Here is a 13,636-nt window from a genome sequence, read left to right on the forward strand (position 1 = left end):
GAGATTTGAAAGTATCTTGTTTCCTGATTGGTCCTCTGGTCAGGTGTTGTTTGTTAACCCTTTCCAGGTGAAAGAGACATAAACCCTTAGCTATCTGTTTATGACAATATTAAAGAGATATATTTGCTTGGACTCACTTGAGAGAGAGCCTTAGATAGCTAAGAAGTCAAGGAAACAGTATATTTTCAACATTTTAGTGTGAGTGCTACTTTTAAAAACACACACAAGTGGTTCTCTAATTTCATATCAGATCAGCCCATACTAAGCAATGAGCCCAGCATTAGAAAACAATGGGAAAATTACTCAAGTTCCAGGTAAAAAGGCCAAAACCTGTAGTATATAAAGAAAAACAACAGACTTGGCAGCCCTGCAAACATTATGTAATTAAAGCTCACAAGACCTCTTTTAAGAAGGTCAGTGTCATTATCCACATTTTACAGAGGAGCAGGAGGAGCACCTCATAAACACCAGCAAATCTGCCTCATTGTCCTCCCTCAAATCCCTCCTTAAACCCCTCCTTTGCTGTGATGACTACAAAAAACTCGACAATGGTTAGGCTGTGGTTGTGCTGAGACCATGGTCTCTCATGCTGACCTATACTGTCTTCGTGTACTCCCACATCTATCTGTCTGTCCATCTACTATATTTTTCCTTACAAACTGTAAGCTCTTTGAAGCAGGGACCATCTTTTTGTTCTGTGTTTGCACAGTGCCTAGCACAGTGGGGTCCTAGTCCAAGGCTGTGGCCCCTAAGCACTGCAGAAATGCAAATAATAATACAGATAAAGAAAACAGACAGAGCACAGAGTTTAAGGGCCACATTTTCAAACATGCTCACTATTTTGGGGTATCTGTCTTTGCATGCCCACCTTGACACAACTAAGACTTCATTTCAGAGACATCCATAACTCCAGCTAAAGTCAGTGAGCTGAATGGGTGTTCGTGACACTTTTCATGAACAGGAAACAGGTGTCTAAAGTAGGGCACTCAAAATTAATAGACTTTTTTTTAGAACTGGCCGAAGCCGCGAAGTGATCAGTGGCAGAGTCGGGTTTAGTAGTTTAGTCTGAATTCAACTCTCCTTGTGCAAGGAGCAGTAACAGGATTATAAATAGACTGTCATCGAGGAGTCAGAGTGTGACTCACCACTCCACAATTTTTACACTGGAAGAGAGTTCGACATCACCTAATAATTTGCCACCAATGTAGCTGAAGACCATCTAGAGAGTAGTTCAGTAAACAACAAATCGAATACTGAGAATTCTGGGCTCTGTAGTTTACCAATGAGAAAACTAACAAGGCTTCACTATATGAAACTGAGAAGTACATGAAAATTAGCTTTGTTTTCGCACAGGCCCAACAAAGATATAATTTCTATTCATTTAAAAACCTAGCAGTGTAGCATGCAAACATATACAAAATTTAAATTTAACACAGGCAGACATATTGATGCCAAGAAGTTTGGAATTACTAGAGACTTAAGACATTGTAAACAGCTTTTTCTCTTAAAAACTGTAAAATGCCCAGTCATCACCAAAGAAAAAATACAGTTGAAAGCAGTGACAAGCACTAAATATTATCTTGTATCAAGTTCAAATGAAATTATTACAATAGTTTAAAAAGTAATTTGAAGATGTACTTTCAAGTAAATACAATGGAACTCTCTATTGAAATTTTAAGTTCTTTTTTTCTGAATATGTTTTAAATACAGTAAATGCACATACAGGGCCAAAGTCTGAAAAATCTTCACTTACAATATGACATTAAAGGGTAAACTATATGACTCACTGTCTCCTGAAACATGGTTTCAATGGTGTGCAAGTGCCCTCTTCAGGGCAATGTGGAATATCAAATTTTATTGGTGATGTTCACCAATTCAGACATCAGCCAGAATTACATGAAACAACCCAAATAACTCAGGGAAAGGTTAAGAGCAAAATTAGTTAAGTTTAAAATTTAGTTTAAAATTGCAAAAAATGGTATATATCATGTGATAAATGGATGACTTTATTTGGTTGACGTCTGTTTGCACAAGCTACTGAAAGCTAACCTTGCAGGAGTTCATGCAGAAATTATATAAAACAATGCCAATGGAAATGTGAAAAATTCTATTTTTACTTTTCAGCTGAGTCTCTGTCAATAACATTGGTAGTGAAAGCTTGCCTTTTCCTTTCTAAATAAAGAAGAGTCTAATTTGTCCAGCCTGAAATACAGTTACTTAGTTTTTAAATTGGGTCAAAGTTTGGTTTTGGTTACATTATACATTTAATGAGATATCAAAATATTCCTCCAGTGTTTCAGACTGAATATCCCCTTCATCAGACTACTTGGCAAAAGCTTCCACTGTTTTGGTATCAACAACAGAAGTGTGTACAAACCTAACATCAGTACATTTTTATTTGACAATGCCACTAATTTAGCATTTATGCACAGTTATATTTCTTTTCCTTTTATGAAGTTCAAAGCTGGAAGGGAGGGTAGGAGATTTGGATGCAGAGCTGTTATGGCAGCACCAGAGTCAGGAAAGTGAATTGCTGTAGGTAGCCCTACCTCCTGAATTTCTGTATATTTAATAAGCTTTCTTCCTGGAGATAGGACTTGAAAAGCTAATTTTCCTGGTTACTCAATGGCAGCCTGGACCAGGGGAAACCTAGGTATCAATAAAATAGGGTGCACTGCCCCGCCCTTGTTAAACCTTAATCTCAGAGTCTAGGAGTTTATAGGACAGTTTTCTGGCACTTTTTGGTGATCAATTCCTGAACTGTATTGCTGAGATGAATCACAGATTTTCTGGATGCAAAAAAATTCTTTGCCCAAGGATTAGTGCCCTCTCATTCTTTACAGTGAAAAGAATTTGAAGACAGTCTTTGATTTGGGAAGACATCTCAACTCAAGCCTAAGAGACATTTCCAAGCAGCAAACTGGACCAATTTTTTTCAGGGGAAATAAAGCAGCAATGATAGTTTTAAGTGGCAGCCATGAATACTATATTTTTTCACATTTTGTATTAACTGTGGACATTACTGCCAGTATGCAGTTAATATTTCACTGTGTCTAAAGCTGGGAAACTTTACATAGAAAAAAAATATTCCTTCAAGCATATTCACCAATGAAATAAGCTTAGCACAATGTTTTGTATGCTTACCTGTCCCCAGGCATACATGTTGTTGTGAGTCTGAGAGGGATTGACTTTAGAAAGCAGGAAGCGGGCCTTTGAAAACATAAACCAAAGGGGAAATAAATCACTACATTTAAAATAAAAGAAATCTTATAGCCACAGAATTTAACCTTGATTATCTGAAGCAAAACATGCATGGTTGTCATTTTCGTAGTATTTTCTTTTTGGTAAAGTTAAGTTTTTGCAGGGAAAAGTGAGTAAGCTCCAAATGACGGTAAATGTGAACCAAAATATAAAGATCCCTGGATTCCATAGCTACAACATACAAATAATCTGAGACGTTGACAACTTTTCAAAATTGTGGAAAATTTAATTAAAAAAAAACAACCTAGTAAAATAAATGTAAATAATAGAATACTAAGAAACGTTTCAAAATCTAAAAACTAATGCAAGAATAATAGTGTCTAAAAAGGGGACTCAAACATTAAGTAACAAATTACTTCTATATACTTATTTCTGTCAGAATTTCAACTTCCTCATTGCTAAGTCACCATTTATATATCTATCCACTAAATCTGTTTTAATAATTCAATGAACGTTTATAATATCTTTAATTTAGACATTAATGATACCTCATTTCTTAAACCTATGTACACAGTTCACTGTACCTGGCTTCCTCCATGTTCTGTATCAATGTATCGGGGCATTGGGAATCTGGAATGGAGAATTTCCTGGGCATCATCTATTGGAGCTTGTAAAAGATGTCGGAAATTTTCATATTCTGGCATGTCTTGGTAGCCTGACTTGCGCCACTGAGCTATGGTCTAGAGAATAAAAAATTTAAAAAGCATATCATCATCATCATCATTTGTATTATCATCGTGCCGGGGATCCCCAGTCATGGACCAGGATACTACTGTGCAAAGTGCTGTACAAACAACAGAACAAAAAGACAGTCATCCATTCTCACAATACAGTTGATATAAATAGGACTTTCAGAGGGGAATGTTCCAATGCTCACCTCTACTCCACCATTCTTGCCCTCTTGCTAGACTTTGCTCCCTCCAACTACTAATACCTATTAACTTACAAAATTGACTCTCTAAACACAAGAGCTAACAAAATGTGTATGTAACAAAAGCAGGTAATATAATCTTTTACTTGTGTAGCCACTGTCCTTGCCCATACTTTTCCCCACTTTTGTCTCTCAGGCAGAGGTGAAAGTAAGCCGGTACGCCATGCTTGAATGAACCGGCTTCTGCAGCAGTGATTTAAAGGGCCCAGGGCTCCAGCCACTGCAGGGAGTCCCGGGCCCCTTAAACCACTGCTGGAGCTCTGGCAGCCGGGCTCGGGCAGGGATTTAAAGGTCCCGGAGCTCTGGCCCCTGCAGGGAGGCCTGGGCCCTTTAAAGCGCCGCCCGAGCCCCGCTGCCGGAGCTCCAGGGGGGATTTAAAGGGCCTAGGGCTCCTCACAGTGGCCGGAGCCCCGGGCCCTTTAAATCCCCACCCGAGCCCTGCCGCCGCTACCCCAGCTGTTCTACATAAAAATTGAGCATGCTGATATCATGCAGGACAAGTTTTAGCGTTAGGTGTGTGGAAGAAAATAAACTTTAGCCCCCCCTTGAAAAACAGCATTTATAACGGAAATAGCAAATAATACCAGATGCCACTATATTAAATCAAATTAGGCCATAATTCTCCAAACGTTTACAAACATGTTTAATTTTATGCATGAAAGTAGTTCTATTGGGTTCTACTCATGTACACACAGTTGTAGTAAATGCTTGCAGAATTAGAGCCTTAGTTTGGTAACAGAACATTTCTACAATGAGCAGGATGTATTCATAAGAATGACTGGATCTTACCTCTCCATGATAAATAAGGATCTGGAAAAAGGTGTCCATGAGAAGAATGCGATCTGGCAAAATGCTGCTGCTATCAAGAAGAACAGGCTAAGATAAAGGGAAAAAAATTCAGTTGAATATGCAGAACAGAGTAATCCAAGTATTTTACAAGCCTCTTTGAACAGATCACCAACTTTTAGGAAATGCTTTTCTTTAAAATTACTACTAGTTCTGCATCGTTACTTCTCAAAATTACACAGCTGTAACTCTCATAATTTCATTTTAAAATTAGACTGTTTGATTTAAATACACAATATTTCATGAACATGTTATATAAAAAAGTAAATACAGAAGTCAAGAGCTGGGAGAATTCTTTCATCACTGTGCCTTTGCCTTGTCTTTCAAACACTCCATTTTATCAATACCATGTCACCAGGCCCGCCAACAGCAATTCCGGGCCCCAGGGCAGAATAGTCAATGAGCCCCCTAGAAAGGAATGGCTGAGGTTTGGTTCGTGCAGGGTGCGCTGGAGCCAGGCCCCACGCTGCTGCTGGCCCGGCCTTACCACATGGGCACAGAGCTACTACATGCGACGGCTGGTATACACACACACACAAGCCGCAGACACGGTCTGCCTCACATTTGGGAAGTGCTGCACCTGTGCTGCTGCAGCCCAGCAAGCTGCTGGCTGTGCTGCTGGGCACGCTCTTCCAGCATGGCCACGGCTTCCACATGCCTGCCCGGCTGCCTTCACCACTGCCAGTACCACCCCGCAAGCATAGAAGCCCTGCAGCCCGCTTGAGCGATTTAAAAAAGCCCGGGGCTCCCGGCCACCTCCGCTACCTGAGCGCCTGGGCAATTTCCCCCTTTGAACCCTTCTCCTCCCCAGCCTTGAAGCTTTGTTTTTCCTAGTAATTGTGTAAAATCCCTTCACACCTATTAAAAAGTAAAACCTAGTGTTAAAAATAGGTTTACAGCATGGGGAAAATCCTGATATCATTGGAATCAAAGGCAAAACTCCCATTTGACTTGAAAGGGGCCAGAATTTCATCCCATGTGTCTTGGTTTGGAATGACATCATACAAAAAAGTGAGTTATGCTCTCAAGGCTATTGTGCAACAATCAGATCTCATTGTTCACATAACTGCCTTGCTCACAATTTTCTGTTTTATATAAAATATATTACACACACACAATCTTACACTTTCACAGGCGATGATGCATAACGTTGTTTTAATACCTACACAAATATCTGCAACATGGCCATGAATACAAAATCCCACATCTAGTGCACTTTTGCCCTACAGTTGAATTAAATATGGTCATACCTCTGGAGGTCCATTGAAAGAGTAGGCATAGAGGATTGGTTGAATCATGATAAGTGACTGGGTTAGATCTTGACGCATGAAATGATGTCGATAGTATGAACTCTCATCAGGGCTGTTGTTAAAGACTTGCAAGAAAGGGGATCTCCTTAAGTGAAACATAAACTGCAAAACAAAAAGTCCAACAGGGTTGGACAAATAAAATTGGAAAAATCTGTTTCCAATAAGATTATCACACTACTGGGTAATGCAACATTAGAAATGTACTACTCACAAAACTGCATTTCAAATAATTTAACATTGCACTTTTCTATGAAAATAAAATAAGGTCACTCTCAAAATGGGTAGACACTAAAAGGAGAGTTTAACATCTCTTCTCTCCCCTATATTTATACCTAACACAGAATATTCTATACTGTTATAATCTTTACAGAAATAGCATGTGTAAATTAACTGTACAGTTTTTAGGAGTTAGTGTACTATGTTTTAAACACAGAAACTGGGCAAAGAGCAGTTTTACTATGAGAAGGAATATAGTTATAATCAACTGCAAATTTGGACCTTTTAAAAGTTTGGACCTGGAAAGCCCAAACCCTTTTATAGCTGGACCAATATTTCTTCAGCACAGCCAGTTTACACTGAAAGTGCTTTGAGATCAAGGGAAAGTCCAGATGCAATAGGGTTTAACAGTGCTCTGGAAATGGTTATTTACTAAATGAACAATTCCTTTTAAGCTCAACTGCATTAAACTAACAAAATGTCAGAGAAATGTTTCCTCTCATCAATTTAATATTTTTAAATAGTAAATGAAAGACATCACCAGAGCAATCCTGTATAGCATGAAATTTAAAATATCAGTGAATTTCTTTTTTTAAATAGCTGTCCCCAAAATCTATTTAATATTATTATTTGTATTACGATAGTACATACAGGCCTCATCTAAGAACAGCCCTCTATTATGCTAGGCACTGTATAAACACATTATAAGAAACAGTCCATGCCCAGAAGAGCCCTAAACAGACAAGAAGAAAGAGGGTGGGAAGGGAAAAAGAGACAGAAAGGTGAAGTGACTTGCCCAAGGTCATACAGCAAGTTAGTGGCTGAGCTGGGAAGAGAACCCAGGTCTTCTGATTATGAGTCCCAATCCAATGTCCTATCCCCTCCACCACCTCCTAAATCCATGCTTTTCCCCTAATTATTTACTCTTTACCTTTAACACCTTCTTTATACTCACCTGTGGATAAAGTGAGAAGGTTTCTGAAAATCTGAAGGAGCCTGGATCATCTTTGTGATATTCTCCAAATTTCTGACACTGAAGGAAAAGAAAAATGAATCTAAATTAGTATGGCAGCTTTGTTTATGCCACTATTCTATTTTCAAATATTTCATTTTTATAATCAATATTTTTTCCTTCCTCAAGTTTCCTTTACTGTACAAATGTGGTCCAGGATGAAACATGATACAAACGCTCTTCTTGGCAAGTAATAATTTCCTTCCATGTTGGGCTGTGGAGTTGTTTTTTTAAATCCCCAAAGAGGAATTACAAAATTAAATGTTCCCAGAAAAAAATCATTACAACAGTTGTAAATAAATATCACTTACATGTGGGAGGCAAACTTAATAGAACACTGAATAAAGTACTCGCTGAAAATATTTCACCCTCTCCAGTCACAGTACAGTAAGACGGGCATTACTAACAGACAGCTTAGAAAATTACCACACATTTTAACTTTGGCAAAGGACTTCTCTAAGGATGCATTTATTTGGTGCTTGCATAAGGAGTTAGTGAAGCTAGAAATAGCTTTTTGCAACTTATCTAGATGTAGTTTAACTAGTACACAGGCATTTAGACAATCCATGAGAAACCAATTGGGAGGAGGGAGGCGAAAGAAGGGGAGTTTCAGCTGGCTGCATCCACAGCCACCTTAGCCACTGAAGATACAGACTGTATTTAAGCATATACACTTCTCAATATACTCCCCAAGTGTAATCAATTTCTTTTCATATCTTCTGTGTCCATCCTAACTGTGGTAAGCTACACTTCAACTTTCTCGGTTGCAAAATTAGGATAAAATGCATATTTTTTTTCTCTCTCTCCACCCCCCAGAGCCAGATCTTTAATCTTATTTTAAACTTCTTGACACTTGGCTGCTTCAGAGCAGTGACTCTGTGCTGAGAGTTGAACACATACTATCTAAAAATCTAACTATACTATACTAACTAAAATCATAACTACTTTAATTAATAGGAAATTTTCATTAGCGATGCATTCTTGGTGGTGGTGGTGGTGAAGTATTCAGTCTCTCTGTATATAGCATTTACAGATTACCACTGGACATATGAATTACTTTAACAATGTAAACTTGGAGAGAAAAACCTGATTTAACACTTTTAGTATGGTCTTCTTACCAGTCGTATCAGCTGTCTGTCCAGCCACCTAAGTACATCAGGTCCTTCTTCTGTCTCTGCCCTATAAACTGCCAATCTGGCCATAAGAATGGCAGCTGCCTCTTGGTCAAAAGAAGCAGCGATGTTTTGGATCTGTGTCTGAGCATCTGCCCAGCTGTAAAAGAAAAGCAATCATTTTTACCATATCTAAAGGAAAAACATCCAGACTCAGGATATTCTATTAAAATTAAGGTAAATAGCCTAGCTGTAGCAATTTCATAACAGACAAGCCCATGTTGGAATTCCAAGATCTTAGTTCAGGTGGACTCTTTACTTCCCAATTGCCGCTCCTCTTCAGAATTCTCCTAATTTTGAATCAAAATGCAGCTCCACCCACAAAAACATAATGTAATGTCACTATTATTATAAGTCATTTACATCAAAAATGCTGAATTACGAAAGGAAGGTTACAGAAAATGTTAAATTGAAAATTAATCACACATTCTGATTCCTAAAATAATAATTGCCCTGTGCCTCTCATTCTGGGTCTGTGTGTCATTCTGTGCCCTAATTTTGGGCCCTTGCAGATTGTGAGGAACGAGTGTACTGTATGCATACAATGTCTGTTCTGAGTACTGAGAAGCTGTTAATTAAATATAATGTAATAAGTGTAAGTCAACCTGGGACTCATGCTAACAGTGACTGCCAACACCTCCTTTGTTAAGGGGAATCTACAACGAAATTAAACATGCAATAGTCTGCCCAATACTAAAGAAAACATCACTCAGTGTTGCAAACAAGCCTTCTTAATGTCTAACCTCCATTTTCTATGCAAACTAATTGCGACGCTAATTGAGCCTATGAAACTGCACGTGAGGGTTTTGGTAATGGTGGAGCAATTGTATATAATGACCTTTTGACAGATCTAACATTCATAGATTTTTAGATCATAAGGGACCATTATGATCATCTAGTCTGACCACCTGCAAAACACAGGCCATAGAATTTTGCCCAGAGATTCTTGCTTCATCTACAAGGATTTGGGTCACTTCCATTCAGCCCTGCAACTTCTTGGAAATCGGATGCCTTATAGCTCTTCATCCAGAAGACATACATAGTGTCAGAGGCACAGTCCTTGCCATGTGCACTGTACATCCAAAAGCACTCAATTGGTTAAATAACTGAATAATTCTATTTGAAATGCAACAGATGTGTATCACACTACTGCTAAATTAATTCATCATAATTAAAGCTTACTTTCTGGCAACTGTGGTTACTCTGATACGTCTCTGTCCACTTGAATGCTGGTACTGAGTCACAAACTGGATTGCACCACGTCCACCTTGAGGAATTGGAGCATTGTGCTGTGTTTAAAAAAAAATTAACAAAATCTCACTAAGATTCTGTAGTATAATCATCATATTAGGATTCCTATCACTGCCAAAATCCATTCTGAAATTAGAAATTATATGAAAGAAGCTATTTTAATAACTCTAATATGCTCAGCAAATGTCTAGTGGATAAAAAATGTAAGCCAGTAAAACTCACTGTCAATCTTGAGCTATATATTTAAGTCCAAAATTTGTCTAACTTTAAAATTACAGTAATCTAATGGAGAAAGTCCTACATTACAAAAAATCATCATACCAGCTGCAAGGTTTTAAAGAGACACTGTTGATTTGAAAAATCCAATTTCTGTATAATTGTTTTTAAACCTACCAACAACACCCAAGATTACTGTAATGGAAAGACATTAGAGAAAACACAGTATGCTTTTTTCCTTTTTGTTCATTTTGTATACTTGATAGCTTTTGGTGTATAGTGATAGGACTAATTCACTTCACCTAACGTAGGTGCGAGCTGGGGGAAAGATCTGGAAAGAGGATGTATTGTCAACTCACGATTTTATTGCAAGTGTCACAATATTGGGTGGTTCTACTTAAAGTCACAGGTTCCAGGTTTGTGTGATTACATGAAAGTCTCAGCTATCATTATGAAAAAAAGGTTCTAAACTTCATGTGTACTGTGAAATGCTGAAAAAATGTGACCCAATTGCACCGTAAAGGCTCAAAAACCAAATGGCAAACTCAAAGAACCCAAAACATTTTTAATTCATAATTTTTAGCTAATCTCACAATTTTTGGGGATATGGCTCATAATTTTGTTTTTTAACACTTGGAGTTGGCAATACTGAAGATTTCCTCCTTAATTTCCTGAGAGGAAACTATTGTAAAATATTAAGTTCAATATTATTTTGAAACTAGTTAAACTACCCAAATATTTGCATTCCTGAAAGATATAAGGAAGTAACTTTAGTGTTGCTTGTAAATGTTACCATTGTAAAGCATAATATGGTGAATCAATGTCTGATATGAGTAATTTCTTAATGGTACAGCGAAACCCCGCTATAACGCGAAGTTTGGAATCCAAAAAATTCCATCACGATAAATGCGGGGTCGCGGCATAGCAGGGTTTCAAGCCGGTCAGTTTAAGTCTGTGGTCCCCAATGCCGTGCACTGATGTGCGCCGCCTAGTGCCCCTAGTGCCCAGCAGGGGAGAGGAGCCGCGGCCCCCCGCCTGCCGGGGACAGAGAACTCCGAGGCTGCGGGCGCCGGTGCTCTCTGTCCCCAGCAGGTGTGGGGCCGTGGCTTCTCTCTGGCTTCAAGAGGAGCCGTGGCCCCGCACCTGCCGGGGAAAGAGAGCACTGGCGCCCGCAGCCTCGGAGTTCTCTGTCCCCAGCAGGTGCGGGGCCGCAGCTTCTCTCCCCTGCCATGGTGTTGGGGACCATTGGTATTATGCCTTAAAGGGGAGCCAACCTATGATCGCGTTATATGCGATTTCGCATTATGGCGGGGTATGTTATTGCGAGGTTTAAAAGAATTAAAGCAATTCTATTTTTAAAGATTAAAAACAACTGATAATAAAATAACAAACGATGTACAATTATTTGTCATTGTCCCTTAAACCAGAAGTAGTTAAAATGCTTAACAATAATTTACAACACAATGTCACAGAAACTGGAATTCTGATGCAAACTAAAATTTCAAAGCCCAGATTAGTAGAGTCACAGTACAGTATATAACTGAGTGAGATACAGATTTCTGTAAGCTTGAAAGCTTGTCTCTCTCTCACCAAGAGAAATTGATCCAATAAAAGATATTACCTCTCCCACCTTGTGTCTCTAATATCCTGGGATCAATACAGCAACACCACCACTGCATATAACTAGTAAAGTATGACTCATACCTCTGAAACAAGTATCCATCACTTTAGTTTTCAAAATATGCCTGACATTAAGTGGATACTGAGAAGTGTTAGTTTATTAAATGTCAGAGGGGTAGCTGTGTTAGTCTGGATCTGTAAAAGCAGCAAAGAATCCTGTGGCACCTTATAGACTAACAGATGTTTTGTAGCATGAGTTTTCGTGGGTGAATACCCACTTCACCCACAAAAGCTCATGCTACAAAACGTCTGTTAGTCTATAAGGTGCCACAGGATTCTTTGCTGAGTTTATTAAATTGTCATTTTACACACTCTTCTGTGTAAGGTTAACTTTTAAAACTATGTTAGCAATTGTTAAATCGCAAAACAATAGATATGATTTACAAAAGATTATATACAAGCATGTATAGAATGATCACTGGCTAATGCTGATTTTATGTTAACTTTCCCCATATCACAATATCTACTGATATGTTAAACTCCTTATTGTTTCTATGAAACTTTTTGTGACAATCATATTTCAGTAGAAAAGGAATGCAATATGATCAGTGCTCCAAACATCTGGGTTAAATCTATGTTTCAACTCAACTGTACAAAAGAACGTAGCATACCAGATATTAGTTTATATAGATTAAACAACAAGAAATGGGGGAAATACACTGAAAACATCATACTCTGCAACTGAAGGGGAAAAAATAGCAGTTTGCCTTTTTCTACAAATTAGGATTTCTCAAACGAATGGCAGTACAAACCTAACAGAAATAGAAGTAAACCATAAATAGAAGACAACCTTGTTAAATGTAAGTGAAGCATATGATACATCTCTAACATACTATAAATTTCTTGGGGGTCGCTGTCTAGTGAAAATTCACAAAGAGGAAGGCAAATTATATCTAATTCATCTTAATGAAGGCAGATATCATCCTAATTTTAAAAACATAGGCTTAACATTTTATTTATGTGACCCCTTTCATGTTGAAGGATCCCAAGTGCTTTACCAACTATACATGAAACATTTCACCTACCACTGAAATGCAGCAAAAAATGAGGTATAATGATGAAGCTGTTCAATAACAAAAGCAATATTACACCACAGTTTCAGACAAGAAGGGAAGAATATGCATCCATCTGCTAATGCAGGGAGAGTAAGTGGGCAGAATGTAATTATTCTAATAATTATGTAGGACACTGGCACTTTTTGCAAGAGTGTAAAAAAATTTAGGTCCACAGGAACTTTAATAAGTAAATCTAAAGTGAATGTAAATCATCAATCACTGAGCAGGTCTCGTTTCAGTTTTTATTTCACAAAAGCTGTCTGTCATATCTATTCTTCCAATGCTTATAACCACTTATTGAATCTAAAAGATTTTCATACCTTCTCATTTGAATTAATCTTAGTTTTAAAAATGAGGATTGCTACAAGTCTTGCTCAGAACTTATTTTGCATCTCTGTTCTCTCCTATTAATATCTGGGTGCAAGATACAGATTGTCATGTCTGAAATCTTTGCCACAATGGCTTGAGGAAACAGCCTCCTCCCTCTTCCGAGATGAACAGAATAAAACTTTCGTTTTCTTCAAGTGTCAAGCATTTCCAGTTAATCCATAACAGTTCCAATAATTAGCAATTTAAATATGCTTCAGGAATAACAAACATAGATTTTTAAAACCCCTATCTAGACTGAAAGAATAACCAGCAGTTTGATAGTAGAATTTCATACACAGGACCACATTTTCAGTTAT

At 38.0% G+C, this 13,636-nt stretch overlaps 1 protein-coding gene across 1 annotated transcript in view; it reads right to left on the reverse strand.

The window, feature by feature from the left end:
- SEC23A (SEC23 homolog A, COPII coat complex component) overlaps positions 1-13,636 on the reverse strand; it is a 46,366-nt gene that overhangs the window by 3,325 nt on the left and 29,405 nt on the right. Inside the window, exons 13-19 of the mRNA XM_032801918.2 lie at positions 9,931-10,037; positions 8,695-8,848; positions 7,520-7,597; positions 6,289-6,450; positions 4,982-5,068; positions 3,786-3,941; positions 3,145-3,210 (exon numbers count right to left, since the gene is read on the reverse strand). Coding sequence (XP_032657809.1) covers positions 3,145-3,210; positions 3,786-3,941; positions 4,982-5,068; positions 6,289-6,450; positions 7,520-7,597; positions 8,695-8,848; positions 9,931-10,037 — 810 coding nt within the window. The remainder of the gene's footprint in view (positions 1-3,144; positions 3,211-3,785; positions 3,942-4,981; positions 5,069-6,288; positions 6,451-7,519; positions 7,598-8,694; positions 8,849-9,930; positions 10,038-13,636) is intronic.

The sequence above is a fragment of the Chelonoidis abingdonii genome, chromosome 4 (genome assembly GCF_003597395.2).
Source record: "Chelonoidis abingdonii isolate Lonesome George chromosome 4, CheloAbing_2.0, whole genome shotgun sequence".
In the NCBI taxonomy this organism is placed as follows: Eukaryota; Metazoa; Chordata; order Testudines; family Testudinidae; genus Chelonoidis; species Chelonoidis abingdonii.